This window comes from Pituophis catenifer, unplaced genomic scaffold, assembly GCF_029215685.1.
Source record: "Pituophis catenifer annectens isolate HBS135680 unplaced genomic scaffold, rPitCat1.0.hap2 SCAF_8, whole genome shotgun sequence".
In the NCBI taxonomy this organism is placed as follows: Eukaryota; Metazoa; Chordata; class Lepidosauria; order Squamata; family Colubridae; genus Pituophis; species Pituophis catenifer.
The window spans coordinates 80,106,828-80,130,316 of record NW_027256888.1 but is presented as its reverse complement, the minus strand read 5'-3'; the positions used below and the strand labels follow the sequence as shown (position 1 = coordinate 80,130,316).

The window sequence follows — 23,489 nt, the reverse complement described above, 5'->3', positions numbered from 1 at the left end:
AAATGTACAGATACAGATTAGGTGAAACCTGGCTCAATAGTAGTAACTGCGAGAGGGATCTTGGAGTCCTAGTGGACAATCGCTTAAATATGAGCCAGCCGTGTGCAGCAGCTGCCAAAAAAGCCAACACAGTTCTGGGCTGCATTAAGAGAGAGATAGAATCAAGATCAGGTGAAGTGTTAATACCACTTTATAATGCCTTGGTAAGGCCACACCTGGAATACTCCATCCTGCTTTGGTGCCCATATTATAAAACAGATGTGGAGACTCTAGAAAGAGTGCAGAGAAGAGCAATAAAGAGGATTAGGGGACTGGAGGCTAAAACATATGAAGAACGGTTGCAGGAACTGGGTATGTCTAGTTTAATGAAGAGAAGGACTAGGGAAGACATGATAGCAGTCTTCCAATATCTCAGGGGCTGCCCCAAAAAAGAGGGAGTCAAGCTATTTTCAGGAAGGCGGGACAAGAAGCAACGGATGAAAACTAATCAAGGAGAGAAGCAACCTAGAACTAAGGAGAAATTTCCTGACAGTGGGAACAATTAATCAGTGGAACTACTTGCCACCAGAAGTTGTGGTTTCTCCATCACTGGAGGGTTTCAAGAAGAGATCAGACAGCCTTTTGTCTGAAGTGGTGTAGGGTTTCCTGCCTAAGCAGGGGGTTGGACTAGAAGACCTCCAAGGTCCCTTCCAACTCTGTTAATTCTGATTCATGCCTTTAAGTGAACAAACCTGCTTCGGAAGAGGGAGAATGCAGACCATGTGCTGATGGGCTTTGCGGTTTCTTTAACAACTCTCTGCTTCTTAAAACGTTTTATTATTAAATGATTTGGGGTGTTGGAAGAATGAAAAGCAGCCTTGTTGCAAATCAGCTTCCACAGCTCTGTTTTACCCCAGGGACATGGAAAAGGAATAGCAGTGGGGACGGTGTAAAGTTTTGCTAAAAATATTATTTGCCACGCAATTTTTCCTCAGGGTAGGATTCTCCAGTTGTGGAGACTACCGCAAAGTGTGTTATTTTGCGGCAGTTTCGAGGTTTGTTACAGTCTAAAAAAAAAAAATTGCCTTCTCTCTCTCTTTTTTTAATTTAAAAACAAACTTTATTCAATATAAAAAGATAAAAATTATACAAAAAGTTCTTAACTCTAAAAATACATTCAAAACTACTTATAAACAAACTAACAAACAGGATTACCTGTCAATAATATATAAGTATGCAGATATATACATTAACCTTTGCTTCTTTTATCTTAATGACGGTGTATATTTGTTATCTTTGATTTCCTACTATATTTGACATTACCTTTTTTTCCATTGATTAATCCAATCATACCATCTGTCCCCTACTTTGACATACTGTGAGTCTTCCTTATCATTTAATTTTAAAGTTAGTTTATCCATTTCTGTGCATATAAATATCTTTTGGATTATTTGCTGATCTGTTGGCAACTGTTCTGATTTCCAGGATAAAGTACATTACGTTACATATAATCACAGCGGCCAGATTAACCCTAGCTCAATCCTGGAAAAAAAAAATCGCCTTCTCATCATAAGTTCCCAAGGTTATAAAAAGCACAGAAAAGGAGAGTGGAATAGTAATTTAAAGAAATGACAGGGATGCAATTTAAAAAAAAGAAAAGAAATGGAAATATAGCTAAATTTGGTTTACACTAAGGACACTCCACGTCTCCTGGTTATTGATCCAAAGTCATCCAGTCGGTTTTAAGGCCTAAAGTGGGACTAGAACTCCCTGTCTCCTGCCGATTGGCCCAAAGTTACCCACCCATCTGACACGCCTAAGGTGGGACTAGATCACCATCGCCTGGCAATTGACCTAAAGTCACCCAGCCATCTTTCATGCCTAAGGTGGGACTAAAACTCACCGTCGCCTGGCAATTGACCCAAAGTCACTCAGCCATCTGTCACGCCTACGGTGGGACTACAACTCACCGTCGCCTGGCGAATGACCTAAAGTGACCCAGCCATCTTTCATGCCTAAAGTGAGATTAGAACTCACCATCACCTGGCAATTGACCCAAAGTGACCCAGCCATCTGTCATGCCTAAGGTGGGACTAGAACTCACCGTTGCCTTGCAATTGACCCAAAGTGACCCAGCCATCTTTCACGCCTAAGGTGGGACTACAACTCACCGTCGCCTGGCGAATGACCCAAAGTGATCCAGTCATCTTTCATGCCTAAGGTGGCACTAGAATTCACTGTTTCCTGGCGAATGACCCAAACTGACCCAGCCATCTGTCACGCCTAAGGTGGGACTAGAACTCACCATCGCCTGGCAATTGGCCCAAAGTCACCCAGCCATCTGTCACGCCTAAGGTGGGACTAGAACTCACCGTCGCCTGGCGAATGACCCAAAGTGACCCAGCCATCTTTCATGCCTAAGGTGGCACTAGAATTCACCGTCTCCTGGTTTCTAGCCTTCACCCCTGAAACTGACTGAGCTGTGGTTTTGTCCCTGTAGTTGGGCGTAACAACCCCGTGTTACTAATTTAAGAACTGCTGTGATTCACTTAACAAAAGAGACGAGAAAAGTCGTAAAACGGAGCAAACTCACTTCACGAATTTCTCCCTTCACAACATCAATAGTTGGGCTCAAATTGTGGCCGTGCGTTGAGGACTACCCGCTAGTCGCTTTTCCAGCTGTGGAGCCTTGCAAATATCCAAAATATTTTTTTTCTGGGATCTTTCGTTTCAGGACACGTGGCGGCAGGAAACGCGTGGCTTATCTGAAGTCATTCCCCAGTTTTGTCCCTTTGTAACTCGAAATATTGTCGTCATTTTTCTGGCTGCTACTCCGTTCGAGATCTAAAAAAAAATACTATCCCCCGTTTCCAAAATTGCAGAGTTCCAGCTTTTTGCGGACGAGTCGTCTCTGTTTTGTGGTTGTTGGAAAGCGCTGGAGGACCCAACAGCTGGATTCAATTGCAAAATCTAAAGGTTTTGGGCATCTGACTCTTTGACACGTTGCAGGGGCTTTTGAGACCCTAGATCCGTGATGGCGAACCTATGGCACGCGTGCCACAGGTGGCGTGTGGAGCCATATCTGTGGGCACGCAAGCGTTGCCCTAGCTCAGCTCCAGTGCGCTGATTTTCATGAAATCAGAGCTCCTGGCCAGCTGATTTTCAGGCCTTCTGGGCACACCGGAAGTCAGGAAATGGGCTGTTTCCGGCCTCTGAAGGGCCTCCGGGAGGGGGGTGGTAAGGCCGTTTTCACCCTCCGCAGGCTCCTAGAAAACCTCTGGAGCCTGGGGAGGGCAAAAAACGGCCTTACTGGGCCCACTGGGCCATCACATGCCAAAAGCGGGGGGGGAGTGTGGGGAGGCCGTGCGTACATGCCCAGGGGGGGAGGGAGCCCGGGGGCGGGGGGCAGTGAATTATGGTTGTGGGCATGCACGCCCCCCCTCGTACTCCTTCTGCTTTTGGCACGCCACGGCAAAAAGGTTAGCCATCACTAACCTAGATATCTAGATGTTTTGACACGGGCTTGTTGTTAATAGTGAAAAAAATAGGAGCAGAAATCAGTTTTCAGACCTTTTTCTCATGTGCTATCTTCTTGGAGGGCCGGGAAGCGGGCCTGGCTAGTCTAGAGAAGAGAAGGACCAGGGGAGACATGATAGCATCTTCCAATATTTGAGGGGCTGCCAAAGAGAGGAGGAGGGTCAAGCTATTTTCCAAAGCTCCCGAAGGCCAGACAAGGAATAATGGATGGAAACTTCTCAAGGAGAAATTCAACCTGGAAATAAGGAGGAATTTTCTGACAGGGAGAGCAATCCACCTGTGGAACAGAAGTTGCTGTGGGAGCTTCATCCCTGGAGGCTTTCAAGAAGACACTGGGCTGCCATCTGTCAGAAATGGGGTAGGGTCTCCTGCTTTGGCAAGGGGTTGGACTAGATGACCTACGAGGCCCCTTCCAACTCTGTTAATCTGTTAAATCTGTTAAAGCATCGTGCGTTGATCAGGAGCCTGAGTGGCGCAGCAGACTAATGCTACTGTTAAAGGTAGTATTTAGCTGCCAGCTGCCTGCAATTACTGCGAGTTCAATTCTCGCCAGGCTCAAGGTTGACTCAGCCTTCCATCCTTTCTAAGGTAGGTAAAATGAGGACCCGGTATGCGGGGGCAATAAGCTGACTTTGTATAAAATATACAAAAGTATGAAGGCTATTGCTTAACGGCTTGTAAGCCGCCCTGAGTCTCCGGAGAAGGGCGGCATATAAATAAAAATAAATAAATAAAAAATAAAATAAAAAAAGTAAAATGTAAAATGAAATAAAATGAGAGTGACTTTCTCATTTGAGGGAATCAATCTTTTCTCTTTTCCAAGCTGGCGGGCTTCCTTTTTCCTTCCTTCCTTCCTTCCTTCCTTCCTTCCTTCCTTCCTTCCTTCCTTCCTTCCCTTTTCCTTCCTTCCTTTCCTCCCTCCCTCCCCTTTTCCTTCTGAAAAGAAGGACTAGGGGAGACATGATAGCAGTGTTCCAATGTCTCAGGGGCTGCCTCAAAGAAGAGGGAGTCAAGCTATTCTCCAAAGCACCTTCTGAAGACAGGACAAGAAGCAATGGGTGGAAACTAATCAAGGAGAGAAGCAACTTAGAACTAAGGAGAAATTTGCTAACAGTTAGAACAATTAATCAGTGGAACAATTTGCCTCCAGAAGTAGTGAATGCTCCACCACTGGAAGTTTTTAAGAAGATGTTAGATAACCATTTGTCTGAAGTGGCGTAGCGTTTCCTGCCTGGGCAGAGGGTTGGACTAGAAGACCTCCAAGGTCCCTTCCAACTCTGGTATTCTGCAATTCTCTGAAACCAGCCTTTGCCGGAAAAAAAAATAAAATGAAAAGAATTTGAAGCATCTGAGCGTCATCTCGGTCTCACCCAGGAGATGCCAGAAATAAACCCTACCAGTTGAACCAATGCTCCCACCTGTTCCATGGCAACTGTGCCCACCCAGCCATACTCCTCGAGGGTGAACTTGTGAACTTTGCAACGGAGGGAGTGTTGTGTATTTGGGTGGGCGGGGGTGGGTGTGCCTGCATGCATTCCTTCCCCCCTGAATGAGCTGTCTGTCTCTGTAAAGCCAGCATTTCAACTCAACACGTCTGGATTCAGAAAAGAGTCAGTAAAATGATTAAAGGCCTGGAGCAGAGGTCTTCAAACTTGGCAGCTTTTAAGACTTGTGGACTTCAACTCCCAGAATTCTCCAGCCAGCATAGCTATGTCTCTCTGTCTCTCTCTGACTCTCTCCCTCTGTCTCTCTCTGTTTCTGTCTCTCACTCTATGTCTCTGTCTCTGTCTCTCTTTCTCTCTCTCTGTCTCTCTCTCTGTCCCTGTCTCTGTCTCTCTCTGTCTCTGTTTCTGTTTCTCTCTGTGTGTGTCTCTCTCTCTATGTCTCTGTCTCTCTCTGTCTCTGTCTGTCTCTGTCTCTGTCTTTCTCTGTCTCTCTCCCTCTCCCTCTGTCTCTCTCTGTGTCTCTCTCTGTCTCTGTGTGTGTCTGTTTCTGTCTCTCTCTTATGTCTCTCTGTCTCTCTCTGTTTCTGACTCTGTCTTTCTGTCTCTCTCTGTCTCTGTCTTTCTCTGTCTCTCTCCCTCTCCCTCTGTCTCTCTCTCTCTCTGTCTCTCTCTGTCTCTGTCTCTGTCTGTCTCTGTCTCTCTATGTCTCTGCCTTTCTCTGTCTCTCTCCCTCTCCCTCTGTCTCTCTCTGTGTCTCTCTGTCTCTGTCTCTTTGTGTGTCTCTCTGTTTCTGTCTCTCTCTTATGTCTCTCTCTCTGTCTCTCTCTGTCTCTCTCTGTTTCTGTCTCTCTCTCTCACTCTCTCTCTCTTTCTCTCTTGTTAGTATCCTGTCTTTATTATTTTTGCAGTAACTCGAGACGGTGAACCTATCCAACACACCTTCCTCCTATTTTTCCCATAACAACAACCCTGTGAGGTGGATTGGCGTGAGAGGACAGGCACTGGCCCACAGGTACCCAGCTGGCTTTTGTACCTAAGGATGGGACTAGAACTCACCGTCTCCTGGTCATTGGCTCAAAAGTCTCCCAGGCGCGGCTTCCAACAGAGACATTTTAACTTTCCTTAATCCCCCTGTATACGTGGTCCTGATTCCAGGAAATCTGCTTCTGGATTTCCCCCACCCACTTCCTTTTCTTTGGCCCAAACCAGCCCAAACAACAGGATTTGAAGTCACGTATGTGGCAAGCGACCTCAAAGTTGACTAGCTGGTTTTGTCGCTTAGAAAAAAGCAGGGGAATAATTGCCGTGCTGTTGTGTTGTGATGGATGAAATGCAGTCTGGCAGAGAGGAGCTAGTTGGACGGAGCAGGTGGCTGGGACACGTTGTCGGCTTGGGTTTGCGAAAGTGTGCGTCCGTGTGTGTTTGCAAATTGGAACACTTTCCCTTTTGGAGAAAGGTGGAAAATACGGTTGGATTTTGCTCGGGGCTGCAAAAATACGCCTTGCTCTTCTGCGGTTGGGAACGCAAGAGAACTTACGTGCCTGAGTGTGCACCAGTGGTGAAATGCTACTGCTTCGCACCGGTTCGGGTGAATCGGTAGTGATAAAAAAAGCTACCGATTCCTCCGAACCGCTCTTTCCGACGATCAGGAAATCCTGCTCTCTAGTGAATCTAAATCGCGCGGCACAGCTGTTCCCCCCCCCACCTCGCTGTTCTACTTACCTTGTCAAGCCTCCTTTTTTCCGCACGCAGAGTGCATTTGGTGTGTACTGTGCATGTGTGCGTGCCAGCGGTGAAATTCAAATTTTTTTACTACCAGTTCTGTGGGCGTGGCTCCGTGTGGCTCGGTGAGCGTGGCTCAGTGGGCCTGGCAGGGGAAGGATACTGCAAAATCTCCATTCCCTCCCCGTTCCAGGGGGAAGGATATTGCAAAATCTCCATTCCCACCCCACTCCAGGGGGAAGGATATTGCAAAAACTCCATTCCCACCCCACTCCAGGGGGAAGGATATTGCAAAATCTCCATTCCCACCCCACTCCTGGGGGAAGGATACTACAAAATCTCCATTCCCACTCCACTCCAGGGGGAAGGATATTGCAAAATCTCCATTCCCTCCCCACTCCAGAGGAAGGATACTGCAAAATCCCCATTCCCTCCCCACTCCTGGGGGAAGGATACTACAAAATCTCCATTCCCTCCCCACTCCAGAGGAAGGATACTGCAAAATCCCCATTCCCTCCCCACTCCTGGGGGAAGGATACTACAAAATCTCCATTCCCACTCCACTCCAGGGGGAGGATACTGCAAAATCCCCATTCCCTCTCCACTCCAGGGGGAAGGATATTGCAAAATCTCCATTCCCACCCCACTCCAGGGGGAAGGATACTGCAAAATCTCCATTCCCTTCCCACTCCAGGGGAAAGGATACTGCAAAATCCCCATTCCCACCCCACTCCAGGGGAAGGATACTGCAAAATCTCTGCAAAAAAACGAATCAAAGAAAACATGTGTTTCCGTGCGTGCAGTTTGGAGAAAAGCGGAACATCTGGATTTTGTCCCTACTCCAAAAACACATTTCTCGTTCTTCTGTGAATGGGAACAAGAACAAAAGCTCGGTGTGAGTTTGTGTGGGTGCAACTTCATTGTCTCTCTTCCAGGTCCAATGGAGAACTTTTGAGTCCAAAAAGGTGGGTGGGAATTTGAGAACGGGCCAATTTCTGCTACCCCCCCCCCCTCCCGAAACAGACACAGGGGTATGTGCTGCTCCCAAGTTCGGTCTTTGCGTGTGTGCAAAGCTGCGTACGTCCTTGTGTACTTTGGCTGGTGTGCCTGTGTGTTCAGCTGGTGGAATCCTGAGGAGAAGTGACATCAGCCGGCCTGGTTGAAGGAGTTTTCTTTCTTTTTCCTTCTTGCTGCAGGTTTTGGTTTTGTGAATTGTCTCGATTTTCCTTCGTGGTTTTTTTTTTTGCAAGCTTTCTTCTCCAAGCATTGGGGTAGATCATTTTGGCTTCGATAAATGATCCGTTTGCTTTAGAAAAGTGGGATTGGAAATGAACTCAGCTCGGAATTCCTTCGGGAGATATATATATATATATATATATATATATATATATATATATATATATATCAATTTTCTTACTTCTTCGTAGGGTCTATGTGTGTTTTTCTTCTAGCCAGGTTTTCCCTACGTAGCCAAGGTTTTTTTGTAGCTCCAGCTCAGTAGAATCTCATCTACTCGGTTCTGGGCTTTTTTCTTTTCTAACACCTAGCAAGCTCTCACTGCTAGGTGGGAGACCTAAATAGATCCATTTCTAGCTTGTTAGCTGTCATCAGTAGGCCACACCCATCTCCTCCCTGTAAAGGCATAGTATCAATTTTCTTACTTCTTCGTAGGGTCTATGTGTGTTTTTCTTCTAGCCAGGTTTTGCAGTGAGAGCTTGCTAGGTGTTAGAAAAGAAAAGAAAAAAGCCCAGAACCGAGTAGATGAAATTCTACTGAGCTGGAGCTACAAAAAAACCTTGGCTACGTAGGGAAAACCTGGCTAGAAGAAAAACATATATATATATATATATATATATATATATATATATCTATCTCCACGTGGTTTTCTTGGCAACAAGAAATACAAATATTTATTTATTTGCGGGTAATAAATAAACTTACAACAGCTCCTTTAGTGAGCGTTTGAATAGAATAGAATAACAGAGTTGGAAGGGACCTTGGAGGTCTTCTAGTCCAACCCCCTGCTTAGGCAGGAAACCCTACACCACTTCAGACAAATGGTTACCCAACATCTTCTTAAAAACTTCCAGTGTTGGAGCATTCACAACTTCTGCAGGCAAGTCGTTCCACTGATTAATTGTTCACACTGTCAAGAAATTCCTCCTTAGTTCTAAGTTGCTTCTCTCCTTGATCAGTTTCCACCCATTGCTTCTTGTCTCACCCTCAGGTGCTTTGGAGAATAGCTTGACTCCCTCTTCTTTGGGGCAACCCCTGAGATATTGGAAGACTGCTATCATGTCTCCCCTAGTCCTTCTTTTCATTAAACTAGACGTACCCAGTTCCTGCAACCGTTCTTCATATGTATTAGCCTCCAGTCCCCTAATCCTCTTTGTTGCTCTTCTCTGCTCTTTTTCCAAAGTGTCAACATCTTTTTTACATCGTGGCGACCAAAACTGGATGCCGTATTTCAAATCTGGTCCTACCAAGGCCTTATAAAATGGTATTAACACTTTCCGTGATCTTAATTCTATCCCTCTGTTTATGCAGCCCAGAACTGTGTTGGTTTGAAGTGACAACAGCAGGGGAAAAAGTGGCGTGATCATTTTTCACACTTACGACCGTTGCAGCATCCATCCTGTGGTCACGTGATTTTGGCTTGGCTTATTGACTCATATTTATGACGGTGGCAGTGTCCCCAGGGTCACGCGATCCCCTTCCGTGGGAGATCTTCTGACTGGCAAAGTCAGAATCTGGGGAAGCCAGATTCACTGAATGACTGTGCGACTCACTTAACAACTGTAGTAGTGCGCTTAACAACGGTGGCAAGAAAGGCCGTAAAGGGGGGACAAAACTCACTTAACAACTGTCTCTTTTGGCATCAGAACTGGTGGGTGCAGTTATGGTCGTAAGTCGAGGACTATCTAGATAAGGTGGTTTGCACGCTCAAATTACCAAGAGCCTTGGTAGTACAGTGGTCTAAAGCACCCTGTTATTAAGACCAGCTGCCTGCAATTACTGCAGGTTCGAATCTCGCCAAGGCTCAAGATTGACTCAGCCTTCCATCCTTTCTAAGGTAGGTAAATTGAGGACCCAGTTGTGGTGGCAATAAGCTGACTTTGTATAAAATATACAAAAGGATGAAGGCTATTGCTTAACGCATTGTAAGCCGCCCTGAGTCTCCGGAGAAGGGCGGCATATAAATCAAATTAAAAAAAAAATTATACATGTAAACTCATCTCGGTGCTAGCAGATTCCTCCTGATTTTTGCCACCTAATCTCCAAAATTATTTATTATTTTTTATTATTATTTATTATTGGCAAACCCCAGTCATGTAACCCTCAGAATACTACGACCGTCTTATATAGGAATACATTCAAATTTTGATCACGTGACCACAGGGGATGCTGCGACGGTCGTAAGTGCGAAAACCGGTCATAAGTCACTTTTTTTTCAACTTGGAACGGTCACTAAACGAGTGGTTGTAAGTCGAGAACCCCCTGTTGATCCGAGGTTTATATCGAGGGTTTCGTTCTGCCAGGGAAGATCTGGAAAACGGCCTGCAAAGCAAAAGGCCATCTCGAAAATAAACCTCAAGCTGTGAACGCTTGTCGGATGACAGGAAATTACACAAATGGCATTTCGGAGACACGCGGCGTCTGCCAGGTCACGGCCTGGTTTCCTCCTTCTGTTTATGCCGTTCTTGGGAAGGAGACGTAAACAAATGTCTGCGGAGATTCTCCGTCATCCAGGTCCTGGCTGCCCCAAAGGTGCTTTTTTTCAAGAGGCAACTGGACTTTCTGTTTTTTTTTTTCTTTGAAGATGTATCGCTTCTCATCCAAGAAGCTTCTTCAGAGCTGATGGACTTTAATCAGAGCTGAAGAAGCTTCTTGGATGAGAAGCGAAATGCCTTCCAAGAAAAACAAGAAAATCCGGGGAAAGGAAAGGAAAGGAAAGGAAAGGAAAGGAAAGGAAAAGAGGAAGGGAAGGGAAGGATAGGATAGGAAAGAAGGAAAAAAAGGGAAGGGAAGGGAAGGAAAGGAAAGGAGGTGGGAGGAAGGAAGGAAAAAGGAAAGGAAAGGAGGTGGGAGGAAGGAAAGGAAGGGAAAGGAAAGGAAAGGAAAGGAGGTGGGAGGAAGGAAAGGAAAGGAAAGGAAAGGAGGTGGAAGGAAGGAAGGAAAAAGGAAAGGAAAGGAGGTGGGAGGAAGGAAAGGAAGGGAAAGGAAAGAGGTGGGAGGAAGGGAAAGAAAGAAAGGAAAAAGGAAAGGAAGAGAAAGAAAGGAAGGAAAGGAAAGGAGAAAAGAGGGGAGGGGAGGGGAGGACAGGAAGAAAAGAAAAAGAGGGAAGGGAAGGAAAGGAGGTGGGAGGAAGGGAAGGAAAAGGAAAAAGGAAAAGAGAAAGGGAAAGGAAAGGAAAAGAGAAAGGAAAAGGGAAGGGAGAGAAGGAAAGAAGGAAGGGAAGGAAAGGAAAGAAAAGGAAGGAAAGAGAAAGAGAGGGAAGGGAAGGGGGAAAGGAAAGGAAAGGAAAATATCTATGGAGATTCTCAGCCATCCAGGTCATGGTTGTCCCCAAACCATGTGCTTTTTCAAGAGGCAAATGGACTTTTCTGGTCTTTTTCTTTTTTCTTCTTTTCTTGCTTCTCATCCAAGAAGCTTCTTCAGCTCTGATTAAAGTCCATCAGAAGTAGGCATCAAAAACTTTTTATCAAATCCAGATGTTTCCAGGCCAGGTGCCCCCATTTCCCAGGAACCAGATAAGACCCCTGTTTTGATGCCAACACGAATATTTATTTCATTTTATCCCAGAGGACAATAGTGGGAATGTACCCATGGTATGTTAGATCTTTTCCTGCCAGATCTAGTTGTATAAATCAAGCCTTATCTGCAGGAGATGCCCACGAATTCCTTCCTTAATGGTTTCAGACAGTTTGCTCTTGTAATGGCTTCAGATTCTTTAGCAAAAACAGAAGGAAAAAAAAAAAACCCAGGGGAAAAAAAACTTGCTACGTGGCAGATTCCTAGCGAAGGTATTGCCTTTGTCAAATTAGCAATATTATCTATAGAGAAAAGACAAATCTGTGGCAAAATGTTTGCATCTGTGTATTGGTGTGTATATGCATGTGTGTAAAAATACATGCATACATGCCTCCCCTCTTAACTAAGTAAAACAAAATCCAGCGTGTAAGAAATTTGATGGCATTGGCCTAAAGTAGTGCATTTCAATTTTGGCGACTTTAAGATGGGTGGACTTCAACTCCCAGAATTCCCCAGTCATTATGTGTAGATTTCAGCTCCCAGAATTCCCCAGTCATTATGTGTGGATTTCAACTCCCAGAATTCCCTAGTCATTATATATGGATTTCAACTCCCAGAATTCCCCAGTCAGTATGTGTGGACTTCAACTCCCAGAATTCCCCAGTCATTATGTGTGGATTTCAACTCCCAGAATTCCCCAGTCAGTATGTGTGGATTTCAACTCCCAGAATTCCCCCACCAGTATGTGTGGACTTCAACTCCCAGAATTCCCCAGTCATTATGTGTGGATTTCAACTCCCAGAATTCCCTAGTCATTATGTGTAGATTTCAACTCCCAGAATTCCCTAGTCATTATATATGGATTTCAACTCCCAGAATTCCCTAGTCATTATGTGTAGATTTCAACTCCCAGAATTCCCCAGTCAGTATGTGTGGACTTCAACTCCCAGAATTCCCCATTCATTCTGTGTGGATTTCAACTCTCAGAATTCCTCAGTCAGTATGTATGGACTTCAGCTCCCAGAATTCCCCAGTCATTATGTGTGGATTTCAACTCCCAGAATTCCCCAGTCAGTATGTGTGGACTTCAACTCCCAGAATTCCCCATTCATTCTGTGTGGATTTCAACTCCCAGAATTCCTCAGTCAGTATGTATGGACTTCAGCTCCCAGAATTCCCCAGTCATTATGTGTAGATTTCAACTCCCAGAATTCCCCAGTCAGTATGTGTGGACTTCAACTCCCAGAATTCCCCATTCATTCTGTGTGGATTTCAACTCTCAGAATTCCTCAGTCAGTATGTATGGACTTCAGCTCCCAGAATTCCCCAGTCATTATGTGTGGATTTCAACTCCCAGAATTCCTCAGTCAGTATGTATGGACTTCAGCTCCCAGAATTCCCCAGTCATTATGTGTAGATTTCAACTCCCAGAATTCCCCAGTCAGTATGTGTGGACTTCAACTCCCAGAATTCCCCATTCATTCTGTGTGGATTTCAACTCTCAGAATTCCCCAGTCATTATGTGTAGATTTCAATTCCCAGAATTCCCCAGTCAGTATGTGTGGATTTCAACTCCCAGAATTCCCCAGTCAGTATGTATGGACTTCAACTCCCAGAATTCCCCATTCATTCTGTGTGGATTTCAACTCCCAGAATTCCCCAACCAGCTGTCATCCAGCAATGTCATTCAGCAATGACCCATCCATTTCTACTCTTGACCCCTCCCCTTTACAGAAAAGAGGCTGAATCTTGGGCACCCCAAATCCCAAAGGGACCCCCCCCTTTTCTTATTTACCTTATTTCCTTCAAAACCCTCTTTTTTTCCCGCCACCAATCAAGGGGGCTCTCTATTTTTCGTTCCGTTGTTCAGTGTAACATTATCTTTTAGTGCAGGGGCCTCCAACCTCGGCAACTTTAAGACTTGTGGACTTCAACTCCCAGAGTTCAAGTCCACAAGTCAGCTTTGCTGGCTGAGGAACTCTGGGAGTTGAAGTCCACAAGTCGTAAAGTTGCCAAAATTGGAGACCCCTGTTTTAGTATGTTGCTGTGAGTCTCAAGAAGCCAATCCATGGGGCAGCATCTGGTTTTTTGTTTTTTTTTTTAAAAAAAACAATCTTCGACCACAAAATTGCCCCTCTGGTACATCCGACGTGTCTATAAAAAGAAACACCAGATCTTAAAATGGGTGCCCGCTCTTAAAATGCTTCTTTTGATCACTGGGTAGTTTCTGAAGCTTTTCATTCTTTCAAATCCGAGGCATTTTTATTCCAGGCTGGTCTTCAGTGCTTCCCGGCAAATTCCGGCTGATGCAAGATTTTAGGTCAGCTTATCCTGCAGCTCGGGACGATTCTTCCAGAGGTCTCGAGAGCCGGATTGGAAGAAGGGATCTTAAGGGACAGGAGGGAGACCTTTTGGCACTGCGGATCCACTGAAGGGATTCTTTTTTTTTTTTTTTAAAAATCTCTCGGCAGGTTCATTAGAAAGAGAGTTTGGACGGCATGCAAAGTGGTGATACATCGGCAGAGAGTACGGATGATCCTCTTAGTAGTGGCCCACGAGGAGCACGACAGCCGCGAATAGTAGTGATCGGAGCGGGCCTCGCTGGCCTCTCGGCAGCCAAAACCCTCCTAGAAAACGGATTCACGGATGTGACGGTTCTCGAAGCGTCGGATCGAATCGGAGGCAGAGTCCAAAGCGTGAAACTCGGTAAGGGGACGGCGCTGCGGGATGTTCGGTTTCAATCTGAAGGTGATTTTTCTGTAATGGTGTAGGGTTTCCTGCTTGAGTAGGGGGTTAGACTAGATGACCTACAAGGTCCCTTCTAACTCTGTTATTCTGATATTCAATTATTAGATAGATAGCAGTTCTGATCCAAGCAGGATTTAAAATATTTATTAATTTATTAAATTTTTATCCCACCTTTATTACTTTATAAGTAACTCAAGGTGGTGAACGTACTTAATGCTCCTTCCTCCTCCTACTTTCCCCACAACAACAACAATCTTGTAGGGTGGGCTGACTGATAGAAAATGACTGGCCCAGCTGGTTTTTATGGCTAAGGCGGGATTAGAACTCACCATCGCCTGGTGATTGGTCCAAAGTCACCCGCTGGCTTTCATGCCGAAATTGAGACTAGAACTCATTGTCTCCTGGTGATTGGCCCGTAGTCACTCAGTGGGATTTCATGCCTAAGGAGGGACTAGAACTCACCATCGCCTGGTGATTGGCCCAAAGTCACCCAGCCAACTTTCATGCCTAAGGCGGGACTAGAATTCACCGTCTCCTGGTGATTGGCCCAAACTCACCCAGGAGGCTTTCATGCCTAAAGCAGGACTAGAACTCACTGTCTCCTGATTTCCATGCCAGTACCTTCACCATTGGCTCTTTTCTATGTGTGCGTGTGTGAAAATTGGAGAAATGTGTATATGGTAGAGGACTCTTAGTAACCTTAAAGTTGATCATAATTTTTTCAGTTTATGGATGTGGGGATCAAAAGGGGAAATAGATGCATAAGGCCATACGAATTCAAATTCACATTCAGATTCTCTTAAATAGCTGATCCTGGCTGCCCCGTTGACTTTGATCGTTGGAAGTTTGCAAAAAGTGACCATGTGACTCCGGGACATAAATATGAGTCAGTTGCCAAGTGTCTGAATTTTAATCACATGAAACCACGGGGATGCTGGAAAGGCGTGAAAAAACAGTCGTCAGATTTTTCTTTCGGATTAGTTTATAGTATAAAAATGCAAAAATGCAAAAACAAAAGAGTCGGAAAAATAGCGGAGGGGAAAGGGAAGGGTAGAATGTAGAAAAGAAGGGAAAAAGAAAGAAAAGGCATCGACAGCCGACTCCCTTTGGTGCAGTAAAATAAGATAGTATAACATCAAACCTCAACGTTCTCCTTTTGCATAAGGGTATGAAGTAGCCATTTCTATAAAAGCAGACCTATCTAATTGGTAAACATCTGTAGAGATTCTCCGTCATCCACATCATGGTTGTCCCAAAAATGCTTTTTTTCAGGAGGCAACCGGACTTTCTGTTTTTTTTTCTTTTGAAGACATTTCGCTTCTCATCTGAGAAGCTTCTTCAGTTCTGACTGGATGGTGGGGAATGGAAGGATTTATATTCCTTGCAGACAGCTGGTCATTTGCATCCTTTTAGAGGGTCGTTTTTCTTTTCTTTTCTTTTAATCAAAGCAGTCCAGTTAGCCATCTCTGCTAATTCCATCAACGTTCGCAGCCCCTCGTCCACGGTGGGGGATCGAAGCGTCCTTCCATTTTTGTGCATAAATCTTGCTTAAGATTTAAGCACCAAAAATAATAAATTAAATCAATCTTGCTGCCATCGACCTATAGAACCTCAAAGTTCCAATTCCCCCACCTCCCCAAGTCTTTTTCCATTAAACCCAAAAGTTTCTTACTAGTTCAAATTCTACCAAGGAAGTGGAGAAAATGGTCCTTTTTTTTCCTAAGGTCGTCGTCCCTTCGAACGGTCACTAAACGAATGCTTTGTTACTTCCAATCGGAGCTTCCGTTAGCATGGTAAATTTCCCCGGCCAGAGTGGTCTCTTTCAAACCGCTTAATGGGTCAAGCCCAGGGGTGAAATTCTACCGGTTCGCTCCGGTTCGGTGAACCAGTAATGATAAAAACTACCGGTTCGTGCGAACTGGTAGTAAACAAAAAAGCTACCGGTTCCTCTGAACCGGTATTTCCGATGATCAGCTTTGCCACGGGGTTTAGCTTTGCTAGAAAGCAGAAAATCCTGCTTTCTAGCGAAGCTAAACCGCACGGCGCAGCTGATCCCCCACTCGCTGTTCTACTTACCTTCCCAAGCCTCCTTTTGGCGCGCACTGCATCACGCGTTTGGTGTGCAGCCAGCAAACCGGTAGCAAACCAGTTCCGATTTCACCACTGATCAAGCCTGTATGAAAACCTGCTCTTTTGACCAGTTCTATCTCTGGGGCCAGGTTGCCTCAGTTTACCCTTCCTCTGACGTCTTTCTGGACACAATCCTGCCATTGTTTCCCCGCGTCCAAAGGCCCTTCCGCTCTCTCGCGCGACAAAGGTTGAGCGCGAAGTTCTTGCTTTCTCCCATCAAGTTCTCCTATCTTTCATCAACCCCGGCCGGATGCGGCTCTGCGATTTTGGCCGGAGCGCTCGTCCGTCGGTATTATAAATATCTTCTCTTCCGTCTTTGAGGGGGCTCTATAAATAGCACCACCTCGTCTGGAGAAGCGTGGAGCAATTTTGGCAAAAACAAACACTCCTTGCGACAACGGAGCAATTAATTGCGATTTAAATCCTCGACGAGCAGAGCCCGTTTCTTCCTTGTATCCTGTCCTCAGCTGACACATCGTCCTTCTGGATGTTTTTTTTTTTTTTTAAAAAAAAGAGAAAAATAATTAGAGCAAAAGGCCACAAAACCCACTTGTTGTGTGTAACAGCATCACAATCGGCTGGCTTGTCTTCCATGACAACTCTGGACACTTTATTCCCCCATTGTTCTTTATCTGAGTGCTTATCTATCGATTTATTTATTTAGCGTACGGCGTATCGTACACAAGGGACGCGGTGGCTCAGTGGCTAAGATGCTGAGCTTGTCGATCGAAAGGTCGGCCGTTCAGCGGTTCGAATCCCTGGTGCTGTGTTAACAGGGTGAGCTCCCGTTTAGTTGTCCCAGCTTCTGCCAACCTAGCAGTTCGAAAGCACGTAAAAAATGCAAGTAGAAAAATAGGGACCACCTTTGGTAGGAAGGTAACAGCGTTCCGTGCGCCTTTGGCGTTGAGTCATGCCGGCCACATGACCACGGAGACGTCTTCAAACAGCGCTGGCTCTTCGGCTTTGAAACGGAGATGAGCACCGCCCCCTAGAGTCGGGAACGATTAGCACATATGTGCGAAGGGAACCTTTACCTTTATCTTATATTGTACATGGGCTTGGGATATATGTTTAGAGGACGGCGAGATTGAAAATAAAATAAAATAGGAGTGTTAAAATAAGAGCCTGTAGGACAGTGGACTAAGCACTGTTATTAACATCTACTGCTTGCAATTACTGCAAGTTCAAATCTCACCAGGCTCAAGGTTGACTCAGCCTTCCATTCTTCCGAGGTAGGTAAAATGAGGACCCAGATTGTGGGGGCAATAATCTGACTTTGTATAAATATACAAAAGTATGAAGGCTATTGTTTAACGCATTGTAAACCGCCCTGAGTCTCCGGAGAAGGACGGCATATAAATTAAAGCAAAAAAAAAAAAAAAAAGATCTATATGGGTGGTGCTCAACTTACGACCGCGGCGGAGCCCAAAATATCTGCTGCTAAGTGAGACAGTTGTTAAATGAGTTTTGCTCCATTCTTGTGACCTTTCTTGAGACAGTTGTTAAGGGAATCAGTGCAGTTGGTAAGTTAGTAATGTGAATTGGGCTTCCCCATGGACTTTGCTTGTCCGAAGGTCACAAAAGGGGAATCACGTAAAGCTGGGACACAGCAACCGTCGTAAATATGAATCAATTGCCAAGCGTCTGAATTTTGATCACATGACCATGGGGATGTTGCAACGGTCGTAAGAGTGAAAATTGGTCACAAATCACTTTTTCTACTTCCATTGTAACCTTGGTCACTAAACGAATAGTTGTAAATTGAGGACTAACTGTTTTGGAAACTGGCCTGTTGGAATAGGACTTTGGACATTTCAATGGGGCCTAAGAATCCTCCTGATGCGCAATGTGAGTGATACGATTGTCATAACTTCGAACAGTCGCTATCGGTCATTAAACGAATGGTTGTAAGTCGAGAGATACAGGTAGTCCTCAACTTAACAACAGTTCGTTTAGTGACCGTCTGCAGTTACGGACTGAAAAAAGTGACGTTTTTCCTATGACCATTGCAGCATCCCCATGGTCATGTGATCAAAATTCAGATGCTTGGCCACCGACTCATATTTATGACGGGTCGCAGTGTCACGGGATCACGACCTTCCGGCAAGCAAAGTCAATGGGAGAGCCACATTCACTTAACAACTGGGCTCCTAACCTAACAGCGACAGCGATAGCGATTCATTTAGTAACAGTGGCCGGAAAGGTCCTAAAACGAGGCAAAACTCAAAAGTCCTTTCCAACTCTGTTCATCTGTTAAAGATCTGTCTCGCTTAGCCACGGAAATTTTTGGGACTCAATGGTAGTCGTAAGACGAGGACTAAGCTGTACGTGTAAAGGAGATAGGAGTGGTGGAATCAGGGGTGGGAATGATTCTACGGGCTCGGACTGGTTTGGGCGAACCGGTTCGCTCCGACGATCAGCTGGGCCTGCCTGTTGTGACCCAGGCCCAAGTAGGTAGTAGCCCAAGTAGGTAGTATTAGACTCAAACAGTTCCAAAACAAACAGACTTTATTAGAACAGTCTACGCTGAGAATGAGTTAATTCTCATTCTCATCCAAACTAAAACAAAACAAGCTCTTCATAACACAAATTCTTCAGTCTAATCACCAACCTTGGTATAATTAGGCAAACTGCCAAAGGCAATTCAGAAGCAGAAGACGCCGACCAGAGATAAGTCCAGCAAGACAAGTCTATCAACGTTGTTTTCCGACAAAGAGCCCAAGAGCTGTTGCTGGTCTTTTAAGCCTTATGGGAGGGGCCAATCATCTCTTGGCCTTACTCCCAAGTCGCCCTCTTTGCTGTAGCGGCTCTTGTCTTCTGGCAGCTCTTCTCATATGTGCACTAGGAACAGGCTCCTCCTGTTCCTCTGCCTCTCTACTGTCAGCCTCTGCAGGCTCCGGAGTCTGCACATCACTCCCAGATGGCCCTGGCCCCATCTCTGCCTCTGACGCAGAGCCCTCATCTGGGCCTTCCCCAGCCTCCAGGACTGGCACCTGTTCTTCCTCAGCCTCATCGCTATCCGACTCCGCTGCCAGCTCCACAGGCTACTGGCGGACCACAACACCGCCTGCCTGCCCCTGCGTTTTACTGACCTCTATCTTCTCAGCTGATTTGCGCAGCAGAGCGGATTGCTGCGCTTTCAGCTGTGCTACTCCCCAGCAGCAACGCGGAAGGTTAAGTTTTCGTGAAACTGCGCACGCAGCGAAGCACGCGATCACCGAACCGGTTGTTAAACCAGCAGGATCCCCCCCCCCACTGGGTGGAATCGGTTCCTTTCCGTGCTGGATTTGACCACGGCTTGTTTTATTAACTGGGAGAACTTCAGCTTGTCCTCGTTTCCTCTTGACGTGACATCATGGTCTCCCGTTGAGTTGATCAACACTCGGCAGTACATTAAACCAGGAGGCATCTGAAGAGCTTCTGGGAGGGAAGCGGTCCAAGAAAGGAAACTTGACAAATCCAGCATCCGCCTTTTCAATTGAGAACGATGAGCCTGTGCGCGGCACTTGGCCACAACTCTGGAACGGGAAGTGGGTCATCGGCAGCCAAAACGCCGGAGTCAAAAATAGACCCCGGTCGGGGCATTCTGCCAAACAGGACGGAAGTCCTTCAGGATCCAACTCTCTAGAGGACCATTGCCTCTGTCAACACACCTGTGCGATGTTTCCTGGTTTCGCTCTTTATGTATGGACTGCTGGGACGTCACCGCTGCCCGGCAAGGATGATGCTTGAGAATTGGCACGATTTCTCCGGCTTTCTCACGAGAACGATGGCTCCTGTTTTCTCGCCTTGGCGCGATTCAAGAAGCGGGTGGCAACTCAACGTGTAGCTTGCACCCAGGACCGGCAGATATATATGCCGCCCTTCTCCGGAGACTCAGGGCGGCTTACAGTGTGTTAAGCAATAGCCTTCATACTTTTGTATATTTTATACAAAGTCAGCTTATTGCCCCCACAAACTGGGTCCTCATTTAACCTACCTTAGAAAGGATGGAAGGCTGAGTCAACCTTGAGCCTTGGCGAGATTCGAACCTGCAGAAATTGCAGGCAGCTGTGTTAATTACAGGGTGCATTAAACCACTGTACTACCAAGGCTCCTGGAATAGAGCTGGAAGGGACATTGGAGGTCTTCTAATCCAGCCCCCTAGGCCAATGATGGCTAACCTTTTTGCCGTCGCGTGCCAAAAGCGGGGGGAGCATGGGGGGTCGCAGGTGCGTGTGCCCACATCCGTAATTCAATGCGCCCCGCCCTCCCGCGCATGCGCACGTGACCCTCCCCCCACACTTCCCCCTGCTTTTGGCACATGATGGCACAGTGGGCCCAGTAGGCCCGTTTTTTCCACCTCCCCAAGCTGCAGAGGCTTCCTAGGAGCCTGGGGAGGGCAAAAACAGCCTTCCCCATTCCCCCCGGAGGCCGGAAACAGCCAGTTTCCCGACTTCCGGTGGGACCGGAAGGCCTGAAAGTCAGTTGGCCGGTGCGCACATGCGCGCTGGAGCTGAGCTAGGGCAACACTCGCGTGCCCACCAATATGGCTCCGCCTGCCACCTCTGGCACCCGTGCCATAGGTTCACCATCACGGCCCTAGGCCATTTTAGACAAATGACTCTTCTTGAAAACCTCCAGTGATGAAGCACCCACAACTTCTGGTGGCAAGCTGTTCCACAGGTTAATTGTCCTCACTGTTTGGAAATGTCTTCTTAATTCCAGTTTGCTTTTCTCCTGGGTTAGTTTCCATCCATTCTTTCTTGTCCTACCCTTTGGTGCTTTGAAAAATAGGTTGACCCCCCCATCTTCTTTGGGGCAGCCCCTCAAATACTGGAAGACTGCTCTCATGTCCCCCCCCCCCCCCCCAGTCCTTCTTTTCTCTAGACTGGCCAAAACCCCAATCCTGCAACCGTTCTTCATACGTTTTAGTTTCCAGGCCTTGAATCATCTTAGTTGCTCTTCTCTGCACTTTTTCCCCAAAGTCTCAACCTCTTTTGGTAGTGACCAAAACTGGACGCAGTACTCCAGGTGTTGGCCTTACTAAGGCTTTGTAAAGCGGTAGCAGCAGTTTTTTCCCGAACGCCATCACTCTGCTAAACAACTAATTCCCACAACTAGTTACTAAGTCTGCATTACTATTAATCTTCTCATCGTTGCTATCACCCATCTCCTCCCACTTATGACTGTATGACTCTAACTTTGTTGCTGGTATCCTTAAGATTTATATTGACTGTTTCCTAATATGATTTGATTGCTTATTTGTACCCTATGACTATCATTAAGTGTTGTACCTTATGATTCTTGACGAATGTATCTTTTCTTTTATGTACACTGAGAGCGTATGCACCAAAGACAAATGTGCGTCCAATCACACTTGGCCAATAAAGAATCCTATCCTATCCTATCCTATCCTATCCTATCCTATCCTATCCTATCCTATCCTATCCTATCCTATCCTATCCTATCCTATCCTATTCCACTTCATTCCATATTTTCTATTCTATTCTATTCTATTCTATTCTATTCTATTCTATTCTATTCTATTCTATTCTATTCTACTCTACTCTACTCTACTCTACTCTACTCTACTCTACTCTACTCTATTCCCGATTTATATTGACTGTTTCCTCATATGATTTGATTGCTTATTTGTTCCCTATGACTATCATTAAGTGTTGTACCTTATGATTCTTGACGAATGTATCTTTTCTTTTATGTACACTGAGAGCGTACGCACCAAAGACAAATGTGTGTCCAATCACACTTGGCCAATAAAGAATTCTATCCTATCCTATCCTATCCTATCCTATCCTATCCTATCCTATCCTATCCTATCCTATCCTATCCTATCCTACCCTACCCTACCCTACCCTACCCTACCCTACCCTACCCTACCCTATCTTATCCTATCCATCATTTAACGTCTATTCTATTCTATTCTATTCTATTCTATTCTATTCTATTCTATTCTATTCTACTCTACTCTACTCTACTCTACTCTACTCTACTCTACTCTATTCTATTCCCGATTTATATTGACTGTTTCCTCATATGATTTGATTGCTTATTTGTTCCCTATGACTATCATTAAGTGTTGTACCTTATGATTCTTGATGAACGTATCTTTTTTTTTATGTACACTGAGAGCGTATGCACCAAAGACAAATGTGTGTCCAATCACACTTGGCCAATAAAGAATTCTATCCTATCCTATCCTATCCTATCCTATCCTATCCTATCCTATCCTATCCTATCCATCATTTAACGTCTATTCTATTCTATTCTATTCTATTCTATTCTATTCTATTCTATTCTATTCTATTCTATTCTATTCTATTCTACTCTACTCTACTCTACTCTACTCTACTCTACTCCCGATTTATATTGACTGTTTCCTCATATGATTTGATTGCTTATTTGTTCCCTATGACTATCATTAAGTGTTGTACCTTATGATTCTTGATGAACGTATCTTTTTTTTTATGTACACTGAGAGCGTATGCACCAAAGACAAATGTGTGTCCAATCACACTTGGCCAATAAAGAATTCTATCCTATCCTATCCTATCCTATCCTATCCTATCCTATCCTATCCTATCCTATCCATCATTTAACTTCTATTCTATTCTATTCTATTCTATTCTATTCTATTCTATTCTATTCTATTCTATTCTATTCTATTCTATTCTATTCTATTCTATTCTACTCTACTCTACTCTACTCTACTCTACTCTACTCTACTCTACTCTACCAGGAGACTGAGTTCTAGTCCCGCCTCAGGCATGAAAGCCAGCTGGGTGACTTTGGGCCAATCAACAAGGAGACTGTGAGTTCTAGTCCCGCCTCAGGCATGAAAGCCAGCTGCGTGACTTTGGGCCAATCAACCAGGAGACTCTGGGTTCTAGTCCCGCCTCAGGCATGAAAGCCAGCTAGGTGACTTTGGGCCAATCACCAGGAGACGGGGAGTTCTAGTCTCCACCATAGGCATGAAAGTCAGCTGGGTGACTTTGGGCCAGTCACTCCCTCTCAGTCTAACCCACCTCACAGGGTTGTTGTTGTTGTTGTGAGGAAAATAGGAGGAAGAACACGTGTCAGATATGTTCGCTGCTTTGAGTAATTTTAAAAAATCATAATAGTAAAGGCAAGATACAAGTATATAAATAAAAACAAATAGATCAAGGAACAAAAGTT

General features: G+C 45.4%; 1 protein-coding gene across 1 annotated transcript in view; it reads left to right on the top strand.

Annotated features, from left to right (window-relative positions):
* SMOX (spermine oxidase) overlaps nucleotides 1–23,489 on the top strand; it is a 61,403-nt gene that overhangs the window by 19,256 nt on the left and 18,658 nt on the right. The window contains exon 2 of the mRNA XM_070948825.1: nucleotides 13,907–14,141. Within this exon, the coding sequence (XP_070804926.1) occupies nucleotides 13,934–14,141 (208 nt within the window). The 5' untranslated portion in view covers nucleotides 13,907–13,933. The remainder of the gene's footprint in view (nucleotides 1–13,906; nucleotides 14,142–23,489) is intronic.